Source organism: Eulemur rufifrons, chromosome 28 (genome assembly GCF_041146395.1).
Source record: "Eulemur rufifrons isolate Redbay chromosome 28, OSU_ERuf_1, whole genome shotgun sequence".
Taxonomy (NCBI): Eukaryota; Metazoa; Chordata; class Mammalia; order Primates; family Lemuridae; genus Eulemur; species Eulemur rufifrons.
Genome location: NC_091010.1, coordinates 48229972 through 48253191, shown reverse-complemented (window position 1 = coordinate 48253191; position 23220 = coordinate 48229972). Strand labels below are relative to the sequence as shown.

The following is a 23220-nucleotide window of genomic DNA, read 5'->3' as shown; positions in this document are numbered from 1 at the left end:
GTAACAACATTCAGTCTGGACACATTTTGGGAGAGGGTTACCTCCTTGCAGATCAGAAGGAAAAGTGCAGGGGCTTCTTCCTCTCTCCCCGCTCCCCTCTGCTGAGCTAACGGTGGCCTGGCTTTAGGTCACTTGCAACTGGCTCTCACTTTGTTATTTTTATAGCAGTGGGTTAAAAAGTGGCTTTCTTAAACTCAATTACTTTGTTTAGGAACAAAAACAACGGGCCTGATTGGTCAGCTTCCAAGGGAAATGTGAGACTGTACTATGGCCTCAGGGTGTTGGCCAGGCCTGCCCGTGATACCCGAGATGGCTTGTGCAGATCCACGCGTGCTGGGCAAACAAGCTGGGTGCACAGTAATAGTATTTCCTGTGCTCTCAGGTCGGCATGGCACAAGTGTCCTTGTGCCTGAAGCCCGCTGGCTTGGAGGCCCACACACCTGCCTTCCAAGTGGCTAGGTGAGCCTGGCCTTTGCTGAGGTCCATTTGTCTATGTTGTTTACCAACTGCCAGAGAAATTTTATTGGTTGGGGAGAGTGGAGAGCAAAATAAGTTCAGGAGGAGGAAGAAAAGAAAGAGAAGGCAGTTTCTGCCCCATTAATAAACCCTGTGTGCCAAACTTCACCCTGATCCTTTCTCTCAGGCAGCTTTGCCCTTTTGCACATACCAGGTGTGGGTGAAGCAGAGGGAAGGTTCTGTGGTGGAAGGATGAGATGGTTAGATTAATTTTTGAGAGATGATACTTACTGGCCTAAATGAAAAAGAAAATCAGTTTTTACTCCTGACCATCTCTTAAGCTACTCCGACTGTGGTCTTGGCAAGATACAGGCGCCTGGGTGTGCACAGGCCCTGATGAGGAAATCTGAGATGGGAACCATTATGCAGAATGCACCGTGCGACTGGCTCTGGCCATCTCAAACCTTTCTGTAGGCTGAGCCTTACCAGTGATTTAAGATGAAGTACAATGCCTTTTATTACACACCTAATTGTTAATGAGAGGAAATGCAATCAGCAACTCCTTTCCACACTCTACATGGAATCGAGGAGACTGCTGAGTCCAGAAAAGATGCAGCCATTGATGGAGCCCAGGAAATTTCTGCCCCCACCACCCCCACCTTTGGGTGGAAGGAAGAAGAAGAGAGAAGAGTTGCAAGTATGATGAGAGTATCATGTCCAAGAATCCACTGTTGCCACGGGGTCACTTGCAGCAAAAGCCTGGGTTTGGAATTTTGACTGAATAGTATTTAACTCTTCCAAGTGCTGCATTTTCTAGCTGATCTGCCTCATGTTAACTGAGGACACTCTCTTCAAATACTTTCTTCTCAGGTGGAGTACAGAAACAGGCTGGGGGGTGGTTGGGAGGGTAGCAGGGAAGAGGGACAGAAACAGAGAAAGAGAAGGGAGGCAGGAGGCCCAGATCTTCCGGCGTGTATATTCTTGTTTTCTTTCCTTGCCCTGGAGGCCATACAGAGAGAGCTCTGTCTCCTCCTGAGCATGGTGGGGCTGGGCTGCTCTGGCCAGGGAGACACTGGGCGCTGTCTGGATTGAAGGTGCATACACCTCTCCCCTAGAAGTGGGTCTCTCCCAGTAGTAGCCTATACAGGGAAACTAGTTCTTCTGCTTAATGGCAAAGCAAGAGAGATTCTGGCAAAACACTAAATATATTTATAAGTCATCTTTGTCTGGAACCAAATGGGGAAAAAATAGGTGCAGAGGGGAAAAGATGAGGGGAGGGGAGGTTTAAAAGTTCCAATCATTCACGAAAGATAGAAGACATCTTCTGGTAGCAGCACTGAAGCAGTCAGCCGTGCTGAGTAGACCGTCCTGGGCCGACTGCAGACCAACTGTGTCCCAACGGGAGTCTCAAAGCCCTGCTCCTCGGCTAGTCCGGGGAAACCGGGTAGTAGTTTGGTTGTTACTGTTGTTGCTCGTCCTGGTGTCGGCAGATATGTTAAATACCGCAACTTGAATGAGTCCTGTGTGAAAACAGAGTGGACAGTCATTAGCCCCTTTCCCTGTATTTCTTACCTGCTCTAAAGTTGAAAGGAACATTCACTTAGTTGCCAACTGGAAAAAAGGTTTAGGGTTCTTCCTAACGCCTGCTCTCCATCCATGCCATGCAGGAGTCTGTCAAAGGCTGCCTGGCCTGATAAGGGGACTTACACAAAAGGCATGGCTCCCTGACGTGCTCAGGGCTGTGCTGTTCAAACTAAGTGATGTCTTGAGGCCAAAGTGACCACAGTTGGTGTAGCTTTCCCCTGCTCCCTGGAATGGCAGAGCAGGATGGCTCAGGGTGCTCTACCCCAAATAGCCATAAAAACAGTGGTGCCACCAATGGAAGTGAAGGGAGTTGAGGGAACAGTCTGACTGAGGATGCGAACACCAGAAGTGCTCCCGGTACCTTCAAGGACAGATATGTAGCTGACAGCTGGTCACGTGGCCTAGAGAGTAAGGCAGAGGTAGAACCGGAGATGGAAATTTGAGCGCCATCTACATCGAGATGAGAGCTGACACTGTGGGAAGAGACACGGCAAGCTTATTCCCAAGGAGGGGAGCTTAGATAAGGAAGAAAAGCCAGAGACAGGCTCTCAGGGGGGTGTCTATGTTTTAGGAATGAAGGGGGAAGGAGACACAAACCATCAGAGAGCCAGGAAGAATAGTAAAAATGGCAAAATGCCATAGAAGTCTAAGGAAGAGAGAATTTTGGCAAAAGAGGACATAGCTATATGGTGATTACAATATTGATAATAATGGACACTTTTTACTGGGGGTGGGTTATGTGCTAGGTGTTGTGCTGAGCACTAACAATTTTCCACACGGTATCTCCATGCAGCCCTCACGAGAGCTCTGTGAGTAGGCCCTGCAGGCTCTGGGAAGCTACCCGTCCAAGGGCACACAGTTGATGTGACTCCGTTGAGGAACACGCAAGCAACATGTCTTCTGTGAGAGCAGGGGATGCTGAGGCGAGCCCAGTTGGGTGTGAACCACCCCCCTCAGCAGGAACACCGCAAAAAGAGCGCCGAAAAGTGTAGTGAATGTGTACTGCCACGAGAGCTGAGTCAAGTGTGGGAAATGAGAAATCCTAACACCAGCAACGTGCACCAGTAGCTAGTGCAGCTTCCCAAACTGGTGATAACTCAGCACACGTGAACTGGTTCGGCCATCAGGTATGACCTGAATACGCTGTAATGTGTACGGACAACCTGGGTATTTTTAGAATCTTCCCGTTTGAGTGAGAGGTTGGAGACCTAAGTGGGAGGTACACTGGGTTCTCACCAACTTCAGAGCCACTTCTGAGGTCAAAAGACAGGACTTCATCATGGAGGGGGTGGAGAGTAGGGATAAGGATAAAAAAGCTATTTTTTCTTTTTTGAGACAGAGTCTCCCTCTGTTGCCCTGGCTACAGTGCCGTGGCGTCAGCCTAGCTCACAGCAACCTCAAACTCCTGGGCTCAAGCAATCCTCCTGCCTCAGCCTCCCGAGCAGCCGGGACTACAGGCATGCGCCACCATGCCCGGCTAATGTTTTCTATGTATATTTTTAGTTGTCCATATAATTTCTTTCTATTTTTTCAGTAGAGACGGGGTCTCGCTTTTGCTCAGGCTGGTCTCAAACTCCTAAGCTCAAACGATCTACCTGCTTCAGCCTCCCATAGTGCTAGGATTACAGGCGTGAGCCACTGTGCCCGGCCTAAAAAAGCTACTTTTTATAATTGAAAGATACTAACAAGGCAGAGCTGCCAAGATGTCAGTGTGAAATTTCACCAAGAGATATTTCCATTCACACATTAGATTATCTACTTGGCTTAAAGGGTCTCTATGTGTGTGTGCGTGTGTGGTTTTGTTTTTATCTTTTTGGATATAGAGTCTCGCTCTATTACCTGGGCTATAGTGCTGTGGCGTCATCATAGCTCACTGAAGCCTCAAACTCCTGGGATCAAATGATGCCCCTGCCTCAGCCTCCCGAGTAGCTGGGACTACTAGGTGTGAGTCATAATTCTTATGCACTAATTTTTCTATTTTTTGCAGAGACGGGGTCTCGTTCTTGTTCAGGATGGTTTCAAACTTCTGGCCTCACATGTTCCTGCCACCTTGTCCTCTCAGAGTGTTAGGATTACAGGCGTGAGCCTCTGGCCCAGCCTCTATTGTGGGTACTATCTGATCTGGGAACTACAAAATCACAGGCTTTTGGATCATTACAGTACTTAGTTTTCAAATCTATTTAAATCTCATTTTATTTTTATAACAATCCTCCTAGATAACTAGGGCAGGAATGATTAGTGCTACCACACAAGTGGGATCCCAGAATCATCTAGAACTGAAGCTGGCTACCTTGGTGAAAGGCACCACCCACTGTGGCAGCTCCAGCCCTGTCTCACATTGTCTGCTTCCTCTGCTTTACAGGGCTTGGTGGGTTGAAGGGCATGAGAAAGCTCCATGAATCCGCAACAGCTTACTCCCAGCACCCCATCTCCTATGCACAGCGCTATGTGCATAACTCCTTCCATACCTGGGCAAGTATGAGGTCAGTGTATGGTTATTTATCTGGAGATGTAGGTGTATGTTCGAGAAGGGGAACGGGGAGGTTCTGCTTGGGCAGCTGGATCATTTAGGAAGTCCCAGATGAGGATTGTGTCATCATGTGAACTGCTGACAATCTGGAATTCATCAAACTGGAGTCGGAAAACTCTTCCGGAATGCTCCTAAAGCAGCAGAAACAAAAAGGGTAAGAATCTGAACTACTCAAAATCAAAAGGACATAAATTCAGCAACACATCAAAAGAAGTCTATGGAAAGGCGATGGTATACTGCTAATTTTTTCTCTACCATTTAGTAGTTTTCAAAATATACAGAGAAAACTTAAACTTTGGTTAAAGGTAGGATGAAAAAGTCAAATACTAGGCAGCTGTAAACAATGTAACATTCTTTGGCCAAAACATGTTAAATAGCATGCTAGTTTCTCACTGCCAGCTTTCCTTGGCTTAGGCTGAATGAAAGAAGGATCTCCCTGGCCTTCTCCTCTCTAAGTTCCTTCTACAATCAGAGGCCAAGAGCTGGCGAGCAGTAAGTGTGCTGATAAATATTTATCAACCAAACTTCCCCGATCTGTAAAACCACTGGTAGATTTTCATAGCATAAAAATCCTTACCACGGCCAGTTTCAAGCTACCCATGCTTGAAACCAGCTTGTACAATTCATGAGTACCTAACAGTTGGCTCTCATAAGAGGGTATCAGCCTGTTCTAGTACACCACTGGCAATAACCTCCACCCCAATCAAGATGTAGAATGTTTCCAGTATCCTGGAAAGTAATCTCACAACCCCTACCAGTCAATGTTACCATTATTAATTCACTTAGTCTGTTCTTGGATTTCATGTAAACGCACTCATACAGTAGGTATTCTTTTGTTCCTGGCTTCTTTTGCTCATCATTATATCTATAAGATTCCTTTCTGCATGTAAAACAGTAGTTCGTTCTTTCTTATTACTGGTTGATATTCCAATGTATGAACATATTATAATTCTCTTGTTGGTGGACATATGGACTGATTATAGTTTTTGGCTATTTTAAGTAAAGCTGCTATGAACATTTAGGTACACGTCTTTTGATGGATATATGCACCTGTTTCACCTAGGAGTACAAATGCTGGGCCATGGAGTAGGTATCTATTAGTTTTTTTAAATGGAGACAAGGTCTTGCTCTGCTTCCTAGGATAGAATGCAGCGAGTGGTGTCATCACAGCTCACTGCAACCTCAGACTCCTGGGCTCAAGTGATCTGCATGCACAGGCATGCACCACCACACCTGCCTAATTTTTCTGTTTTTTGTAGAGATGTAGTCTCACTCTTGCTCAGGCTGGTCTCGAACTCCTGAGCTCAAGCAGTCCTCCAACCTCGGCCTCCCAGAGTGCTAGGACTACAGGCGTGAGCCACCACGCCCAGCCTCTATTACACTTTTAATTTGCATTTTTAAAAATAAAGTCAAGGAAGTCCTCTCTGTTCTGAGTTTGCCAAGATTTTTTTTTTTAATTGTGAATGGGTATTGGATTTTGTCAAATGGTTTTACTGCATATACTGATACAATCATGTGGATTTGTCTTCTTTAGCCTGTTGATATGATGGATTATATTGATTTCTGAATGCTGAACCAGCCTTGCATACGGAGAACAAATCTTATTTGGTTGCCAGTGTACAACTCTTTTTAACACATTGCTGGATTTGATCTGTTAATATTTTGCTGAGGATTTTCTTTTAAATTTAAGAGTTACTTCATTTTACTGGCACATTACTGTCAATTTATTTATTTGGAGACAGGGTCTTACTCTGCTGCCCAGGCTGGAGTGCAGTGTTGTGATCATAGCTCATTGCAACCTCGAACTCCTGGGCTCAAGTAATCCTCCTGCCTCAGCCTCCCAAGTAGCTGAGACTGCAGGCACATGCGACCATGCCTGGCTAATTTTTTTTTTTTTTTGGTAGAGACACAGTCTTGCTATGTTGCCCAGGCTGGTCTCAAACCCCTGGGCTCAAGCAGTAGCCCTTCCTTGGCCTCCCAAAATGCTGGGAGTACAGGTGCGAGCCACTGCAACTGGCCAGCTCCTTACTTTGAATTTAATTTGCTCTTCTTTTAGTTTTCACAAGTGGAAGCTTAGATTACTGATTTTAGATCTTTCTTTTCTAATACAGGCTTTCAATACTATAAATTTCCCTCTAAGTACTGCTTTCACTGTATCCTACAAATTTTGATAAGTTCTATTTTCATTTTAATTTATTTTAAAATACTTTTCACTTTCTCTTGAGATTTCTTCCTGGATGCATGTGTTATTTAGAAGTATATTGTACAACCTTCTACATATTTTGGGATTTTCCAGTGTTACTGAATTCCACTGTGATCTGAGAACATACACTACATGATTTCTATTTTTAAAAATTTGTTAAACTGTATTTTATGTCCTAGACTGTGGTCTGTTCTGGTGAATGTTCCATGGGAGTTTAAGAGGAATGTGTATTCTGCTGTTGTTGCATGAAGCATTCTATAGATGTCAATTATATCCAGTTGATTGATGGTGTTGCTGAGTTCAACTATTTTCTTACTGATTTTGTTGCCTGCTAGATCTGTCCATTACTGATAGGGGGTGAAGTCTCCAACTATAATAGTGAATTCATCTATTTTTCCTTGGAGTTCTATCAGATTTTTGCCTCATGTGTTGTGATACTCTGTTGTTAGATGCTTACACATTAAGGACTGTTATGTCTTGTTGGAGAATTGGCCTCTTTTATCATCATGCAACTTTATCCTTCATAATATCACTTGCTCTGAAGTCTGCTCTGTCTTAAATCAGTATAGCTACTCTAGCTTTCTTCTGATGAGTATTGGCCTGCAATATTCGTTTGCTAGGGTTGCCATAACAAAGTACCACACCCTGGGTGGCTTAAAAAAACATAAATTTATTTCCTAAGGTGTCAGCAGGGTTGGTTTTCATTCTGAGGTTTCTCCCCTTGGCTTGTAGATGGCCATCTTCTCCCTTTATCTCCACATGGCCTTCCCTCAGCTTGTCTTAATCTCCTCCTCTTCTAAGGACACTAGTAATATTGATTTAGGGCCTTCCCTAATGACCATGTTTAACCGTAATTACCCTATTTTATTTTTTATAGAGAAGGAGTCTTGTTATGTTGCTCAGGCTGGTCTCCAACTCCTGGGCTTAAGTACCCAGGTACCTGGGCCTAGAGGTGTGCTTCGCTGTGCCCAGCTCAGTCACTTCTTTAAAACCCTTATCTCCAAATATAGCCACATTTTGAGGTAGTGGGGGTTAAGACTCTAACAAATTTTACGTGGGCACAGTTCAGCCCATAACATACGGTATATCTTTCTCTAACAATTTACTTTTAATCTATGTGTGTCTTTAAGTAGGTTTCTTATAGACAACATATAGCTCAGTCTTGTTCTTTGATCCACTCTGACAAACTTGGTTTTTAAAGCTGAAGCAGGAAAAATACAAAGAAAACCACACCAAGATACATCATAATCAAATTTCTGGAAAGCAGTGATAAAGAGAAAACCTTAAAAGCAGCCAGAGGAAAAAGATACATTATGTATAGAGGAATGAAGATAAATGACTTCAAACTTCTTGTCAGAAACCGAGACAGAAGAAAATGGATAAGAGCTTTTTTGCTTTTTTTTTTTTTTTTGAGACAAGGTCTTGCTTTGTTGCCCTGGCTAAAAGTGGCATCATCATAGCTCACTACAACCTCAAACTCCTGGGCTCAAGCGATCCTCCCTTCTTGGCCTCCCAAAGTGCTGGGATTATAGGCATGAGCGGCTGCGCCCAGCCTGGAATGACACCATTGAAGTGCTGAAAGATGCTGTCAACCTAGAATTCCTTAGCCAGCAAAAACATCTTTCAAAAATGAAGGCAAAATAAAAACCTTTTCAGGCAAATAATAGCTGAAAGTATTTGTCACTAGTACACCTGAATACATAAAAATAAGTTCTTTAAGCAGAGGAAATGATATCCAATGGAAACATGGATTTATACAAAGGAATAGAGGGCAACAGAAAAGGTAAATGCATGCATAAAAATAATCTTTTTTTTCCATTTAAAGATTTCTTTAAAAGATAGTTGATTGTTTAAAGCTAAAATAACAATGTATTATAGAGATTATAATATATGTGGAAGTAAAATCTGTAACAACAATAGCACAAAGGATGGGAAAGGGAGAAATGGAAGTATAGTGCTTGAAATTTCTTATGTCATACACAAAGTGATGTGATATTATTTGATAGTAGACTATAATAAATTAAAGATACATATTGTAAAGCTTAGATCACACCCCCACAAAATAGAGAGATATAACTAATAACCCCAAAATAGAGATAAATTGAACTCCTAAAAAAGACCAGGAAAACAGGAGGGGAAAAGAGAACAAAAGTGAGAAATTAGAAAATAAATAGCATCATGATAAATTTAAACACAGTCACATCAAAATTACATTAAATGTGAATGGTCCAAACATGCCAATTAAAGGCAGAGATGGTCAGACTAGATAAAAAAAACAAGGCCCACCTATATGTTGAATATGAGAAATTCATTTTAAAAATAAAGACACAGGTATGTAAACAGTAAAAGAATACAATAAAATCTACCATAAAACACTAATCATAAAAAGGAGATTTTATATATAATTTCAAAGTTTTTATTCCTCAAAGAATACTGTAAAAATTAAAGAGAGACATTTCATGTTAAAAAGGTCAGTATATCACTAAGACATAATTATCCTAAGTGTGCATCAACCCAATAAAACTGCTGAAAAATACATGAAGCAAAAGCTGTTAGAACTGAAAGGAGAAATACACAAATTTAGAATTATAGTGGGACACATCAAAATTCATCTCTCAATAACTGGTAAAGCAAATAGAAAATCATGCCAGGTATGGTGGCATGTGCCGGTAATCTCAACTACTTGGGTGACTGAGGCAGGAGGATCCCCTGAGCCCAAGAGTTTGAGACCAGCCTGGGACCCTATCTCAAAAACAAACTAATAGTCACTAAGCATACAGAACACCTGAACATTATAAACCAATTTAACTTAATTGACATTTTTAGGATGAAAGTTATCTCTAACCACATTTATAGCTTCAACTGTTTATACTAAAAAGAAACTCCAAAATCAATGCTCTAAGTTTCCACCTTAAGAAGCTAGAAAAATCAATGAAAAAGAAAAAGGAAACATGACTTGGATTCTATAGACATTAAAATGAAAATAAGGCAATATGATTAATAACTTTATTTCAATAAAGTTGATAACTTAGATGAAATGGCCAAATTGCTTGAAAGATGAAGTATTAAAACGGACTCCAGACTGGGCACAGTGGCTCATGCCTGTAATCCTAGCACTCTGGGAGGCCAAGGTGGGAGGATCGCTTGAGCTCAGGAGTTTGAGACCAGCCTGAGCAAGAGTGAGACTCCATCTCTACTAAAAATAGGAAAATTAGTCAGGTGTCCTGGTGAGCGCCTTGTAGTCCCAGCTACTTGGGAGGTTGAGGCAGGAGTATTGCTTGAGCCCAGGAGTTTGAGGTTGTAGTGAGCTGTGATGACACCACTGCATCAAGCCTGGGCAACAGAGCAAGACTCTGTCTCAAAAACACAACAAAACAAACTGATTCCTGAAGAAACATTAAACCTGAACAGTACTCTATCTACTAAATAAATTGAATTTGTAATTAAATTCAATTACACAAAGAAAACTCCAGATCCAGACATTTCATTGGTGAATGCTATCAAACATTTAAAGAAGATAATATCATATCTTATATACAAACTCTTTCAGCAAATAGAGGAAGAAACACTTTCAAAATAATTTTAGGCTGGGCGTGGTGGCTCACGCCTGTAATCCTAGCACTCTGGGAGGCCGAGGCGGGTGGATCGCTCGAGGTCAGGAGTTCGAGACCAGCCTGAGCAAGAGCGAGACCCCGTCTCTACTAAAAATAGAAAGAAATTATCTGGCCAACTAAAATATATATAGAAAAAGTAGCCGGGCATAGTGGCGCATGCCTGTAGTCCCAGCTACTCGGGAGGCTGAGGCAGTAGGATCGTGTAAGCCCAGGAGTTTGAGGTTGCTGTGAGCTAGGCTGACGCCACGGCACTCACTCTAGCCCGGGCAACAAAGCAAAGACTCTGTCTCAAAAAAATAAAATAAAAATAATAATAATAATAATTTTAAAAGGCCAACATCACCAGGATAGTCAACCAGAGACATAAGAAAATAAAGCAACAAACCAGTACCCTCATGAACACAGACACAAATCCTTAAAAAGATAATAACAAAACGAATTCAACAACATATAAAAAGGATTATACACCATGAACAACTAGAGATTATACCAGCAACGCAAAGGGTTTAACACTAAAAAATCAATGTAATGCACTAATTAACAGAATCAAAGTGAAAAACCATATGATAATCTAAATGAGTGCAAAGTGTTAAACAAAATCCAACATCGATTTCTAATAAAAACTCTCAAAAGAAAGGAACTTCCAATCCCCTGATAATGAGTACCTATGAAAAACCTATAGCTGACATACATCCACACACACACACACACACACACACACATATATAAAATGGTGACAGACTGAATGCCTTTTGCCCAAGATCATGGACAAGAAAAGGACATTCACTCTTACCAATTCTTTTTAACATTGTACTGGAGGTCCTAGCCAGAGCAATAAAACAAGAAAGAGAAATAAAAGGTACACAGATTGAGAAAGAAGTAAAAGTGTATTTCTACATATTTGCAATGAACAATCAGAAATTGAGGTTTAAAAATACCAATTCCAACAGCATTAAAAATACGAAACACTTAGGAATAAACCTGACAAAAGACATGCAAGACCTTCACACTGAAAGCTACAACATTGCTGAGAAATTTAAAAAGACCTAAACTGATGGAGAGACATACTATATTCAAACACTCAATATTTTGGGGAAGTCAATATTCTTCAAATTGATCTAGAGTCAACAAAATTCCTGTAAAAATCCCAGCAGACTTTCTTTGGGTTGAAATTGGCAAATTGATTTTTTAAATTCACATTAAAATTCAAAGGACTCAAAAAACTTTGACAAAGACAAAGGTGAAGGACTCATACTACTTGACTTCAAGAATTACTAAAAAGCTGCAATAATCAAGATAGAATGGTACTGGCATCAAGAGAGACAAAAAGATCAATGGAATAGAACAGAGTTTTTAGAAGTAGACTTGCATATGGTTGATTCATTTTTGACAAAGCTGCAAAAGGCAATTTAAAGAAGAAAGGACAGTCTCTTGAACAAATGGTGCTGGAACAACTGGATATCCATAAGCAAAAAAACCCAAAAAACAACAAAAAAACCTTTAATCTATACCTTGTACCATATAGAAAAATTAACTCAGAACAGACCATATAGACCAAAATGTAAACCCAAAACTATAAAGCTTCTAGAAGAAAACATATGGAAGATCTTTGTGACTCTAAATTAGTCAAAGATTTTTAAAGATATAATAGCAAATAATACAAGCCATAACAGAAAAAGCTGATACAATGGACTTAAAATTAAGAACTGCTTTTGGAAGAACATTTTTAAGAAAATGAAGAAATAAGCCATGGACTGGGAGAAAATAGTTGCAAATCATATATCCGACAAACTGTACCGGTCTCCAACCTTTTTGGCACCAGGGACTGGTTTCATGGAAGCCAATTTTTCCATGGGGTGGGGCAGTGGAATTCTGTAGCTGGGTCCCTAACAGGCTGCACACCAGTACTAGTCCACACTGCAGGGATAAAGGACTTGCAATCCAGAATACGTACAAGAAGTTCAACTTAATAAGAAAACCACTCAATTAAAAATGAGCAAAAGACATTTAAACAGACACTTCATCAAAGTATATATACAAATGGCAAATAAGCACATGAATAGATGCTCAACATTACTAATCATTAGGGATATACAAATTAAAACCACAATGAAGTACTACTATTGGTACCATATTTACTAGAATGAATAAAATTGAAAAGACTGTGCGCTCAGTATTGGTGAGGATATGGAATAACTGGAACTCTCACACATTTTATACTGTAATGTAAGATGGCACCACCACTTTGGAAAACAGTCTGGGAGTTTCTAAAAATATTAAACATACACTCACTATATACCATATAATCTAGTCATCCTGCTCATAGTTATTTACCCTGGAGAAATAAAAGCATATATTCATCCCAAGACTTGTACATAAATGTTTATAGAAATTATATTTGTAATAGAAAAAAATGTGAAACAACCCAAATGTTCATCAACTGGCAAATGGATAAATAAACTGTGGTATAACCATACAACGGAATACTACTCAGCAATTTTTAAAAATAAATGAACTATTAATACACATCAACAATGTGGTTGAGTCTCAAAATAATTATGCTTAGTAAAAAGAGACAGGCAAAAAAGTACATACTATATGATTCCATTTTCATAAAACTCTAGAAAATGCAAACTAATCAATGCTGACAGATAGCAGATCAGTGGTTACCTGGAGATTGGAGCAGGACAGGATGGAATGGGAAGGGAAGGAGGGATTATCAAGGAGCATGGGGATATCTTCATCATCTACGATTTCACTAGGCTATACATTTGTCAAAATTTACAACATGGTACACTTTCAATATGTCCACTTTAGTGTATGCCAATTATACCTCAATAAATCTATTTGAAAAAATAACTCAATAAATAAAATGATCACAAGATCTGAACACCAACTTCATAAAAGAAAGATAACATACGAAAGTATATTCAACATAATTAGCTACAATAGAAATGCAAATTAAAACTACAATGAGATATCGATACACACACACTCAAATGGCTGTAATTTTAAAAAATATTGACAATACCAATTGCTGGCAAGGATATGGAAAAATGGAACTCTTATACATTGTTAGTGAAAATGCAAAATGCTTTACATTTGCAGAATCCCATAATGCCACTTTGGGAAATAGCTTGGCAGTTTCTTTTAAATTTAACACATTGACTGCCACACTAGAAAAAAAATTTTTCCCTGGGGCCACAGTATTTTAATAAACAAAAAGATCCTTTCTAATTTGTTGTTTTTTATTGTTTTCTGTGCGTGATTATATGCAACACAATCCACATTTTTAGAATTAAATTGTCAATATTAATTGTAACAATAAGAACATCAAGATTTTCATGAACCAACTGCAAGGTTTTGCTTCATGAGGCCCTGGGCTCAAAACTATCCTGAGTTAAATACAACTCACATGGTGGTCAATGTGTTAAACATATACTTATCTTAGGATCCAGAAATCACACTCCTAGATATCTACCCAAGAGAAATGAAAACAATATGTACTTAGAAGAGCCCATACCGAATGTTTTCATGGGCTTTACTCAGAATCAACAAAAACTGGATTCCAAATGTCCTTAAACTGGTTCATGAATAAACAAGCTGGTTTATCCACACAATGGAATACTATTCAGCAATAAAAAGTGACAAAGAATTTGTACATGTAACAATATGGATGAATCTCAAAGGAAGTGAAAATAAAAAAAAACAAATACAAAAGGCTACATATTGTATGACTTATCAGTGGTCTCCAACCTTTTTGGCACCAGGGACCAGTTTCATGGAAGATAATTAAACGTCAAAAACCAGATTTAGTCAGCCTAATTATAAATGAATGAAAGTACACATTTTAGGCTGGGCGGTACACACCTATAGTGTCAGCTATTTGGGAGGCTGAGGCAGAAGGACTGCTTGAGACTAGGAGTTTGAGGCTGCAGCATGCTACAATTGCACCTATGAACAGCCACTGCACTCCAGTCTGGGCAACATGGCAAGACCCTGCCTCTGGGGAAAAAAAATAAAGTGCCCATTTAAAAAGATATGTGTGAAATATGCAGGTAAAGTATGTTTGGTGCTAAAAAAAATGAGTTTTTAAAAAAATTAATTATATCTGTTTTGAGACGGGATCTTACTCTGCTGCCTGGGCTCTAGAACGCACTGGTGTCATCATAGTTCACTGCAACCTTAAACTCCTGGGCTTAAGCGATCCTCCTGCTTCAGCCTTCCAAGTAGCTGGGACTACAGATGCATGCCACCATGCCTGGCTAATTTTTCTATATTTTATAATGACGGGGTCTCACTCTTGTTCAGGCTGGTCTCAAACCCCTGGCCTCAAGCAATCCACCTGCTACGGCTTCCCAGAGTGGTGGGATTACAGGCATGAACCAGTATGTCTGGCCAAAACATGAACTTTAAATCCAACAAGGAAGACAGGAAATGTAACCCTTTCTCTTCTCCAGAGCCAAGGCTGTCTAAATGTTCAGAGTAAGGATTTCAAATGGGCTTCAAATGCTTCATCTTTTCCCTGAGTTGTGCAAAAGATTCTGTCCATCCTGATCCTGATGTCCCATCTAATCTTCTAATCGAAGCAGCATTTACCAATCTGAGCCCTTGGCTAACAACACAATAAAGAATTTAGTGTTTTTGAAGGTGACATTCCTCCTTTTGAATCACTTCTTTCCCCAAGTGTCAAATGGTTCAGACAAGGTGGTGTATGGGGAAAAAAAAGATGGCATTCAAGTTGCTGGAGGCATTAGCCCTTGAATAGGATGCAGAACTAAGGGGCTGACCAGGGGGTTCATGCAAATTCCTAGGGCACTATTTGAAGGCACAGGTGTGCAGGTCCTTAGATTTTGGACAGGTTCCAATTTGAATAATCATATTCTCACTCCCTTAGTACCTCCTGCTGTTTCTGGTGGATATGGAATTCTTATTCACTTCCTGTACTAAACTGTTGTGTAGGGCTGCTGTGCAGCTGTTAAACAGCTGCCACATTCCTCTCCATATATAGTCTCTAAAGCACTTTTGGATGAAAGGCATTATATAAACATATTTTATTGTCATGTATTGGTTGCCTTTTCACTTAGTAGAAGGTTTTGTGAAGTTTTAACTATTAAATCCAAATCTATATTCCATAGCACATCAACATTTAATTTCTTCCCCTACCTACTCTGCAACCTCCTCTGAACAACAAGGCTCTTACCACAAGGGTCCGTAGACAGAGTGTCCCAGCAGGAGCACGAGGGTCCAAAGCAGCCACAAGATCCCACACTTTAATTTTTCTAAAGATAAAAAAGGGGACAAAAATTTCAGTTAAGAGCAAAATTAAGAGAATACAGGGAAGAACAGCAAAAAGTCATGACAATAAATATGGATGGTGAATATAGTTTATACGATAAATCCAGCTCACAGGAACATATATAAACTTTTTTGTTTTGTAGACTTGGTTCTTGCATTCATTCTTGGGTACAGGTTATTGGTGTTAACAGGGGAAAATGTACGTGATTAACCTAAAAACGAGAAACAGGTTAGCTTTAACCAACTTGAAGATAGATAGTGGTAAAGTTATGCCATACTTTGGGATCAAGAGGAGATCTTGTGCAGACCTCTTATTGATAAGAGATTACTTAGACCTAGAAATCTATTAACTCTGAGGCATCCTCTTTCTGGTCAGTTCTAAGAGTGGCCCAGGTCACATGTACCAGGGGACTGGGGTCCACTTAAAAGCACTGGAATTTATATAAGTGAACCCTCATATTTTGATTTAAAGAAGAAAAGTCTAGCCCTTTCAAAAATCAATTATAGGCCAGGTTTCCTCAAGGTATGTAACAGACAAATCCTAAGAAAGGTAGGTACAGATCAAAGCCAGGGCAATGAGAAAATATAGCCTTGACCCACCCAGAACATGTCATCACACCCTGAACAATTTCCCAAGGGTATGACAATGATGGCTGACTTGAAGCACAGGAAGTGAGTCGGCTACACTTCCTGCTGCTTGAGTTGGCTTAATGTGTCAGTACAGCCAGCTCTGTGAACTAAGAGAACATTTTAAGTAGTTTCCTATATTTAAAAAGCTGCTGATATCTGAACTGTAGCTGGCCACCCCTCACCTCCCAAATCAGGTACTCTGACAAGAAGTAATGATAAAGAGTCCTTCATAAGTGAATACACTTTTGTATGCATTTATTCTGTGCTTAGCAGACACCATATATTAACAACATGAATGGATCCCACTACCACTAAAATTAGAAGAAAGTCAAGATGACTGAACTCATTCTAAATGAAATGCTAGCAGAAGTAATGACAACAGAGCTATACTTTTAGAAATTATTCAAAGAGATCAAAATTCAAGACCCTACCACACTAAGGTCCCAAAATACTGCCCTCTAGTGTTTCTATTTTGTTAATAAGTTACCATTTTACATGCATATCCTGTTATACTGGGTTTGTCTGGTTCTTTGCTTTATAGGGCAAAGTAGACAAACATATAACCAAGTAACCAAAATATTAATGAAAATCATGTACTTGTACAAACAAGTACAATAAAATGGTTGGGAAGAATATTTTAGAAAAGAGTAAACAAAGGAGAGGTAGATTAGAGAAAGGAATATTGGATCAGGTACTTTCTATAAAATCTAAAAGCTTTTACAGACAAGGAAAGGTTATGTTTAACATCACAAACCAGGAAGGATAAAGATGTGGATTTTTTATCAGCCCTGACTAAAGCATTATAAAAGCTATCCATGTAACAAAAACATTTGTACCCCCTTAGGATTTAAAAAAAAAAAAAAAGATGTGGCCTTTAAAAAACTCTGTTAGCAAACTCACCCATCATAGGCCCCACTGACTATCCTCTTGTTATCAAATCGAATACAACGCACCAATTCCTCATGGCCTTCTAACACTCGCAAACATGCACCACATTCTATGTCCCATAATCTGGAAAAGAAAATTGAGTCAAGTGAATTTTCATGTATTCTTTCCAAAGCCTGGAATGGTATAATAATATACCTCATACATCTTTTAAAAATCCACAAAAGTAAAATCAATCACCACCCATACAAAAATGTATTGCTTTCGATGTAATTTATTTCCTTTCTGCCATTATGACTCAGGCAGAAAAATGTATGGTTTAAGTTCAAATGTAATATGTATTTTCAAAGCACAATGCTTTATATAATTCTGTAACCAGGTTCTCCCAGACATAAAAAGGATGAATTCAACACACACAGTTGTCTGAAAGGGAAACAAAGAAGCCAAAAATTATGCTTCCTGAAATCACCACTCCAAATGAGAACCAGAATGTTGGTGACTCCTGCCCTCACAAAGCACCTCTGCCACTGAGACACTCTGCTTTCACCCACTGTCCAGGAAAGTCTTTCTCATATAATGGAAATACCAAGTCAGTTCTCAAAAACTTCTGTGTTCTAATTTTAAAAATTATATGCTTTCAGACCAATCCAAGTGATTTCTAGGAATGATAATTTCCTTAGACAAAACAGTAGCTCTGTTTGTTGTTCTAATGGCCTCTTCATCCTCTTAGTACTTCAGTGAACGAAGGGAGAGGATGAATAAATCTTCCAAATTCTAATCTTATCTGTGTCATTCATCTTTGTGAAGGGAAAACACCAAAAAATACTTCAACTGTGAAATCTTCATAATTTCAAAGACAGGTTACTCTCTGGCCAATTATGTAATGCTAAGATAAAACTGCACAATTTCTAGTAGGGAAACAAATCTTTTTTTCTTTTCTTAAAAACAATGGCAAAGAGAAGAGGCCTCTAGCTATTTATTAGCACTTTAACTTGTAGACAGGAGAAATTTAAAAAGGGCCTTCAACTTCCAACTACCTGTCTTACTTGCTCACTTCCTTATTCAAGCAGTACCTCTGAAATAGGTCTAGCTGGTGATGAAACTATGATAGGAAGGAAACACATTAGCAAAAGGCTTTGTTGTGTGCCTCTCTGCTTGGGGCAAACATTTGACCTTTTAAGAAGCTACAGAAAGAAAAAACAGATGATTTTAAACATAACACAGTTGAAGGTTGGTATGATCTGTGCACAAATAACGAATTGGAGGGTACTAACCATCCTTTCTGGGACAGGGCACCTGGTGCTCACCTGATAGTGTTGTCAGAAGAGCCACTCACTACCAGCCTGTCTCTGTACTGCAAACAGGCAATGCCTCGTTTGTGTCCATTTAAGGTCCTTACAAATTCACAAGTACTTGTGTTCCATACCTGAAACAGAGAGTAGTATCGAGGAATTGATTCTGGTGCTTTTACTGATAAAAATCTATGGCAATGGTAGTCTTGGGGAAGTAGAATACAGGACTGAGCCATTAGGGGGAAGTCAACTTCTCAAACAAATAAAGACACGAATTTTAATTCACGGTAATATAGGGCTAATATGTAGCTGGCTGCTATGATATGAGAATTCCTCAAATTGATTTACTCTTACGGGGTTAGTCTGGTCTTCCAGATATACTTTCTTGAACCTAAATTTACCCCTGCTCTTCTCACACTCACCATTATTTATAGGTATAAAATACCTAGTCAAAATTGTTGCACAACTTGTCTCACTTATTACTATTTTACCCATAGACTAGTCTCTGAGTTAAATATTTTCTTATTCTACAATGATGTTTAAATATGAAATTGCCCTTGATCAAATCTTTCACATGAACTCCCCTATTCTAAGTTGGGGACTTAGTGAAAAATGCCTTATTACCTTTATAGTTCGATCCCCAGATGCAGAAACTATGTACTTGTCATCAAAGTCTACAACATTGACAGCAGCTCGGTGTCCGACCAGCACCCTCCGGAGAGTAATGTCTGTTGGGGAGGCCATATCCCACACAGCAATGGAACGGTCTTTGGAGCAGGTCACCATCATGCCATTATTGAAACGCAAGTGCAGAACTGCTTCACAATGGTGAATCAGTGTGTTCAGCATTTCACCTGTATTTACATCCCACACTCTGGAAGGAATATCTGAGATTTAGATGGCATTCACCTAAAATTTGTTACCCGTCTTTGACCATCATGCTCCCCGCCACTGTCCATATTTTCATGGGAAGGGTTATAACTTTACTCTTCTTTTGCAGCACTGAGGTGGAGCTATGGTAAAGAGTACTGATAGACCATGGGGAAGTGGTAGATGAGAAAAGGCTGCACTGGGAGACTGGGAGAAGGAAGGGGAGGAGATGCTGCCAGTGTGAAATCCTTAAGACACACTGCTTGAAATGTGGGCAAGGTGTGGCGGGTAGGGATGAGGCAGCAGCCATCATCATTTAATAATTTGGCCCAGACATGAAGATTATAGAACTGCTGACATTTAAATTGATACCATTAATAAGCTGCAGTTTAAGTGGGGAATCTGATTAATATCAGCAGTATTAGTGCCCACCCCATCAACAGCTCTCAGGAATCAGAACTGACATAGGCCAAGATGCGTCTGCCACACAAGAAGTAATGTGCATTTGAGTTGATTACCCTGGATCTTAGGTTTCATTACACAGGTCAAGGGCCAAGATTACCCAGACTCTAAGTCTAAGCCCCCATTTCTGAGCTTTGAAGGAGTTTGGGGTCAAGAACAGCCCTCCCACTATAAACATGGGCTTCACAGAAGAGTGTCGGATGCTTAGATAACTTGAGAATTTTGTGTGACGATATATTTTACTTTGATTACCCTATTTTTGTGTTATCTATTTTGGGTTTAAAAACATTTTATTCTCTTTTCTTGGTTTAGCCCCCTTTTTAGAAAATCATTTTCCCCCTTACCCTATAAATGATGTTAGCATCTACTATGTTTCAGTTTCCATAAGGCACTCCACAAGCACCAATAAATGTTAAATATCGATAACTGCAAGGACTGAGTTTGCTATGCCTTTAAGTCATAAGACAAAAAATAGGAACAGCCTTTTCTATTCACAGAGGATAACTTGGAATGGTAAACATTTAACTTCAGAGAATCTAACAATGCAGTTAACTGCTTTTTTTCTAGGTTTTTTTTTTTTAAGTACTTTTGATGCATTATGTTTGCTAAATCTTTTAGCTTAAGGCAAAATTCCTAACAGAGGTTTCCAGCAGTGCGGCTGGTACCCAGAACTCAAGCTTCCCGGACTCCAGCTGCATAATGGCTGTGTCATCAAATCACCGTTGCCTCTGGAAATTGAAGGCCCCTCCCTGAGTGAAGATCACAATTAAAAACTGCAGGGATGGCAGAGGAGGGGCTGGCAAAGAGAGAGCACCCGCTCACCTGTACACATTTTAAAGGAGATACTACAGGCCTGTGCTATAGTTATAACCTCCTGAAAAGAAGGCTTCATTGCATTCATGTCATTTCCCCGTGAGGTGGTTTTTGTAAGGAATGCATGGTTTACCATAAAGATAAGAAAAGTTTCTATAATGGATGATTCTCCAAATTAAAATAGAATGTATAGTTTCTTAAATGCACAAAAATGTAAATCTACTGCAATCATTCCTAAATCAAGTTTTCTAGTTCTAGACCGACAAAAATGATAGGTGCTGGCGGGGAGGGCCTGATGGTTTATTCTTTTTTAGTTTCAGAACTGTATTCATGCAGATATATATAAAATTACTATCTATGACAAAGAACAGAGCAGAGCTTATGTTTCAGAGTTCAAAAGAGCATTTGAAATTTTCTACCTGACCGTGGAATCCGATGATCCAGTTATGATCACCCTCTCATCATACTGGAGACACAGGACAGAACCCGTGTGGCCTGTGAGAATTCGCTTGCATTCCAATGTGCTTTTATCCCAGATCTAGGATGGCAAACAAGATCCTTTTGATCACCGTGATAATGGAGTGCTGTGGAGACTTGTTGGCCCTATTATGTGTTTGATTCCGCCAAAAGAATCACAGCCTACCGTAGTGTGGAATGCATTCTTCTCTGTAAGTATAGCTAAGCAGTTATATATATATACGGCCTCAGTCCTAATGCAAACTTTATCCTTTTCATTAAGGGACAGGGGTAGCCTATAATTACGTGAAGGCCAAATGAGTAATAAGCCCATTCCGTGCACTTCAAGAAGAGAATTTAACTCTTTTGGGGGCAAGCAGATGTCTGTCCTTTAAGGAAATTATTTTGGCTTTTTGGGACTGAAAACAATCTAAAATTTTTACTTACTTTCTAGAAATAATGCTTAGAGTTTATGACTTGGATTGCATGATGAGTGTGGTAGCTACCCTCCCGCAACTGAAGAAACCTCACCTTGATTGTGTTGTCTCGAAGGCCGCTTACTATTTTCTGATCATCATACTGTAAACAGTAAACTCCTTTGCTTGTTTCACTTCGGCAGTGGATTCTTTGTAAACTATGTCTTCCACATCTCCAATTAGATTCTATTGTCTGAGAAGGAATGGTAAAGAGGCAGTAATTAGGAAAGGACCAGAACCAAACTCTTCTCTGACTTTAATAGCAACCAATGGCTCAATGCCTCATTCTATGGGAGATATAAAACTTAAGGCAAACTAAAATTATGGCTTTAAAAAGCTACTATTTAAATGTATAAAACACTTTTCCATTTGCAAGGTAATTAAAGATTTATTTTCTAGGCCTCTCCTACATATAACTCAATCAATACATAATAAATCTGGTGGAAGGAGACTACCCCCCAAGAGAGGGCCAGCTTTGTACTATGTGAGGGTATGTGCTCAGTACTCTTCTTTTATATGTGGTGGCCATTTCTACCCATGAGCTTCCATGGAGACTCAATTCAGAAAATATTTAAATATCAGCTTATGAGTGCAAATTTAACAGTCTCACTGCTATTGCATGAATGTGTCATTTCCTCTCATCTATTTATCTATCAGTAAACAATTTTTAAAAGCTTTAAAAATTTTGCCTAGCAAGTTATTATATTTCACTCACCCTACTCACTTGTAAAGAGATTTTTAACCCACATCAATAAACCTTAATGGGTTTGCCCTAACAATACTGTGACTAAAGAATGCTGATAATTCTCTACCATTTGGCAAATACCCCCAAATACGTAGATTCTTACCTCAATGTCTTGTATAATTTTAGGATAAAGTGCTCTATAAAAAGAGTTGGGAGGAGCATTCCCATCAGGAGGTTTGTTTTTGAATAAATACTGTCCCCTACAAAACAACAAATATTTCCCAAATGAAAATCATATTACACATTTACAAGGAGTTTCACATTTCTTCAAATATTTTCACAGTTACCATTCCACATAATCTCCACAACTAGCCTGGGGAAGTGCGAAGTTAAGCCTAATTTTTAGGAGTCCCATGTAAAGGAGAAACTTTCTGGGTTCTAAGAAATTCTATCAACATTGATTTGCTTTTGGGTAAAACATGATTATTTTTAATGTAGAATCAGAGTATCAGGCCTTTAGGAATATTATAATGTCACAGACAAATGGGATATATATAATCAGAATTCACCCATTGGTCTATTAGATTTCTGTATAGATTTACTGGCCTCATATTTTGAAAATTTCTTTGTAACAGTAACTATTACTTTGAACTGGCACATGCCACAGTGTCACTTTGTTTCACTGAGAAAAGCTATGTCAGTGGAGCCCAGCATTGTGGGCAGCAGCAATGCCTCTGTCACAGAGATCACTTTTTCTAGGTCTTTATTTGTGTGGGATGAGGTTGCTCAGTCACCCAGACAGCTACGATTTGAAAGGAGCAATTCAGTTCCTTTCAACAGAAAACAAAGGGATCGCAAGAGTGTCCAGCAGCAGGTAGGGAAGAAGATGAAAAGATGAAAAGAAATACCTAACAGCACTGTGCTGTCAAGTCTAAGTCATGAAATTGACTTTCACAGGTGTGTTCC

The 23220-nt window shown here is 39.6% G+C and overlaps 1 protein-coding gene across 1 annotated transcript in view; it reads right to left on the bottom strand.

Moving 5' to 3' along the window:
- Positions 1-1266: 1266 nt before the first annotated feature.
- The window catches only part of BTRC (beta-transducin repeat containing E3 ubiquitin protein ligase), a 157936-nt gene continuing 135982 nt past the window's right edge, over positions 1267-23220 (bottom strand). Inside the window, exons 7-15 of the mRNA XM_069459999.1 lie at positions 22418-22514; positions 21625-21762; positions 21057-21175; positions 19117-19366; positions 18508-18626; positions 17216-17326; positions 15591-15669; positions 4509-4701; positions 1267-1976 (exon numbers count right to left, since the gene is read on the bottom strand). Coding sequence (XP_069316100.1) covers positions 4540-4701; positions 15591-15669; positions 17216-17326; positions 18508-18626; positions 19117-19366; positions 21057-21175; positions 21625-21762; positions 22418-22514 — 1075 coding nt within the window. The 3' untranslated portion in view covers positions 1267-1976; positions 4509-4539. The remainder of the gene's footprint in view (positions 1977-4508; positions 4702-15590; positions 15670-17215; positions 17327-18507; positions 18627-19116; positions 19367-21056; positions 21176-21624; positions 21763-22417; positions 22515-23220) is intronic.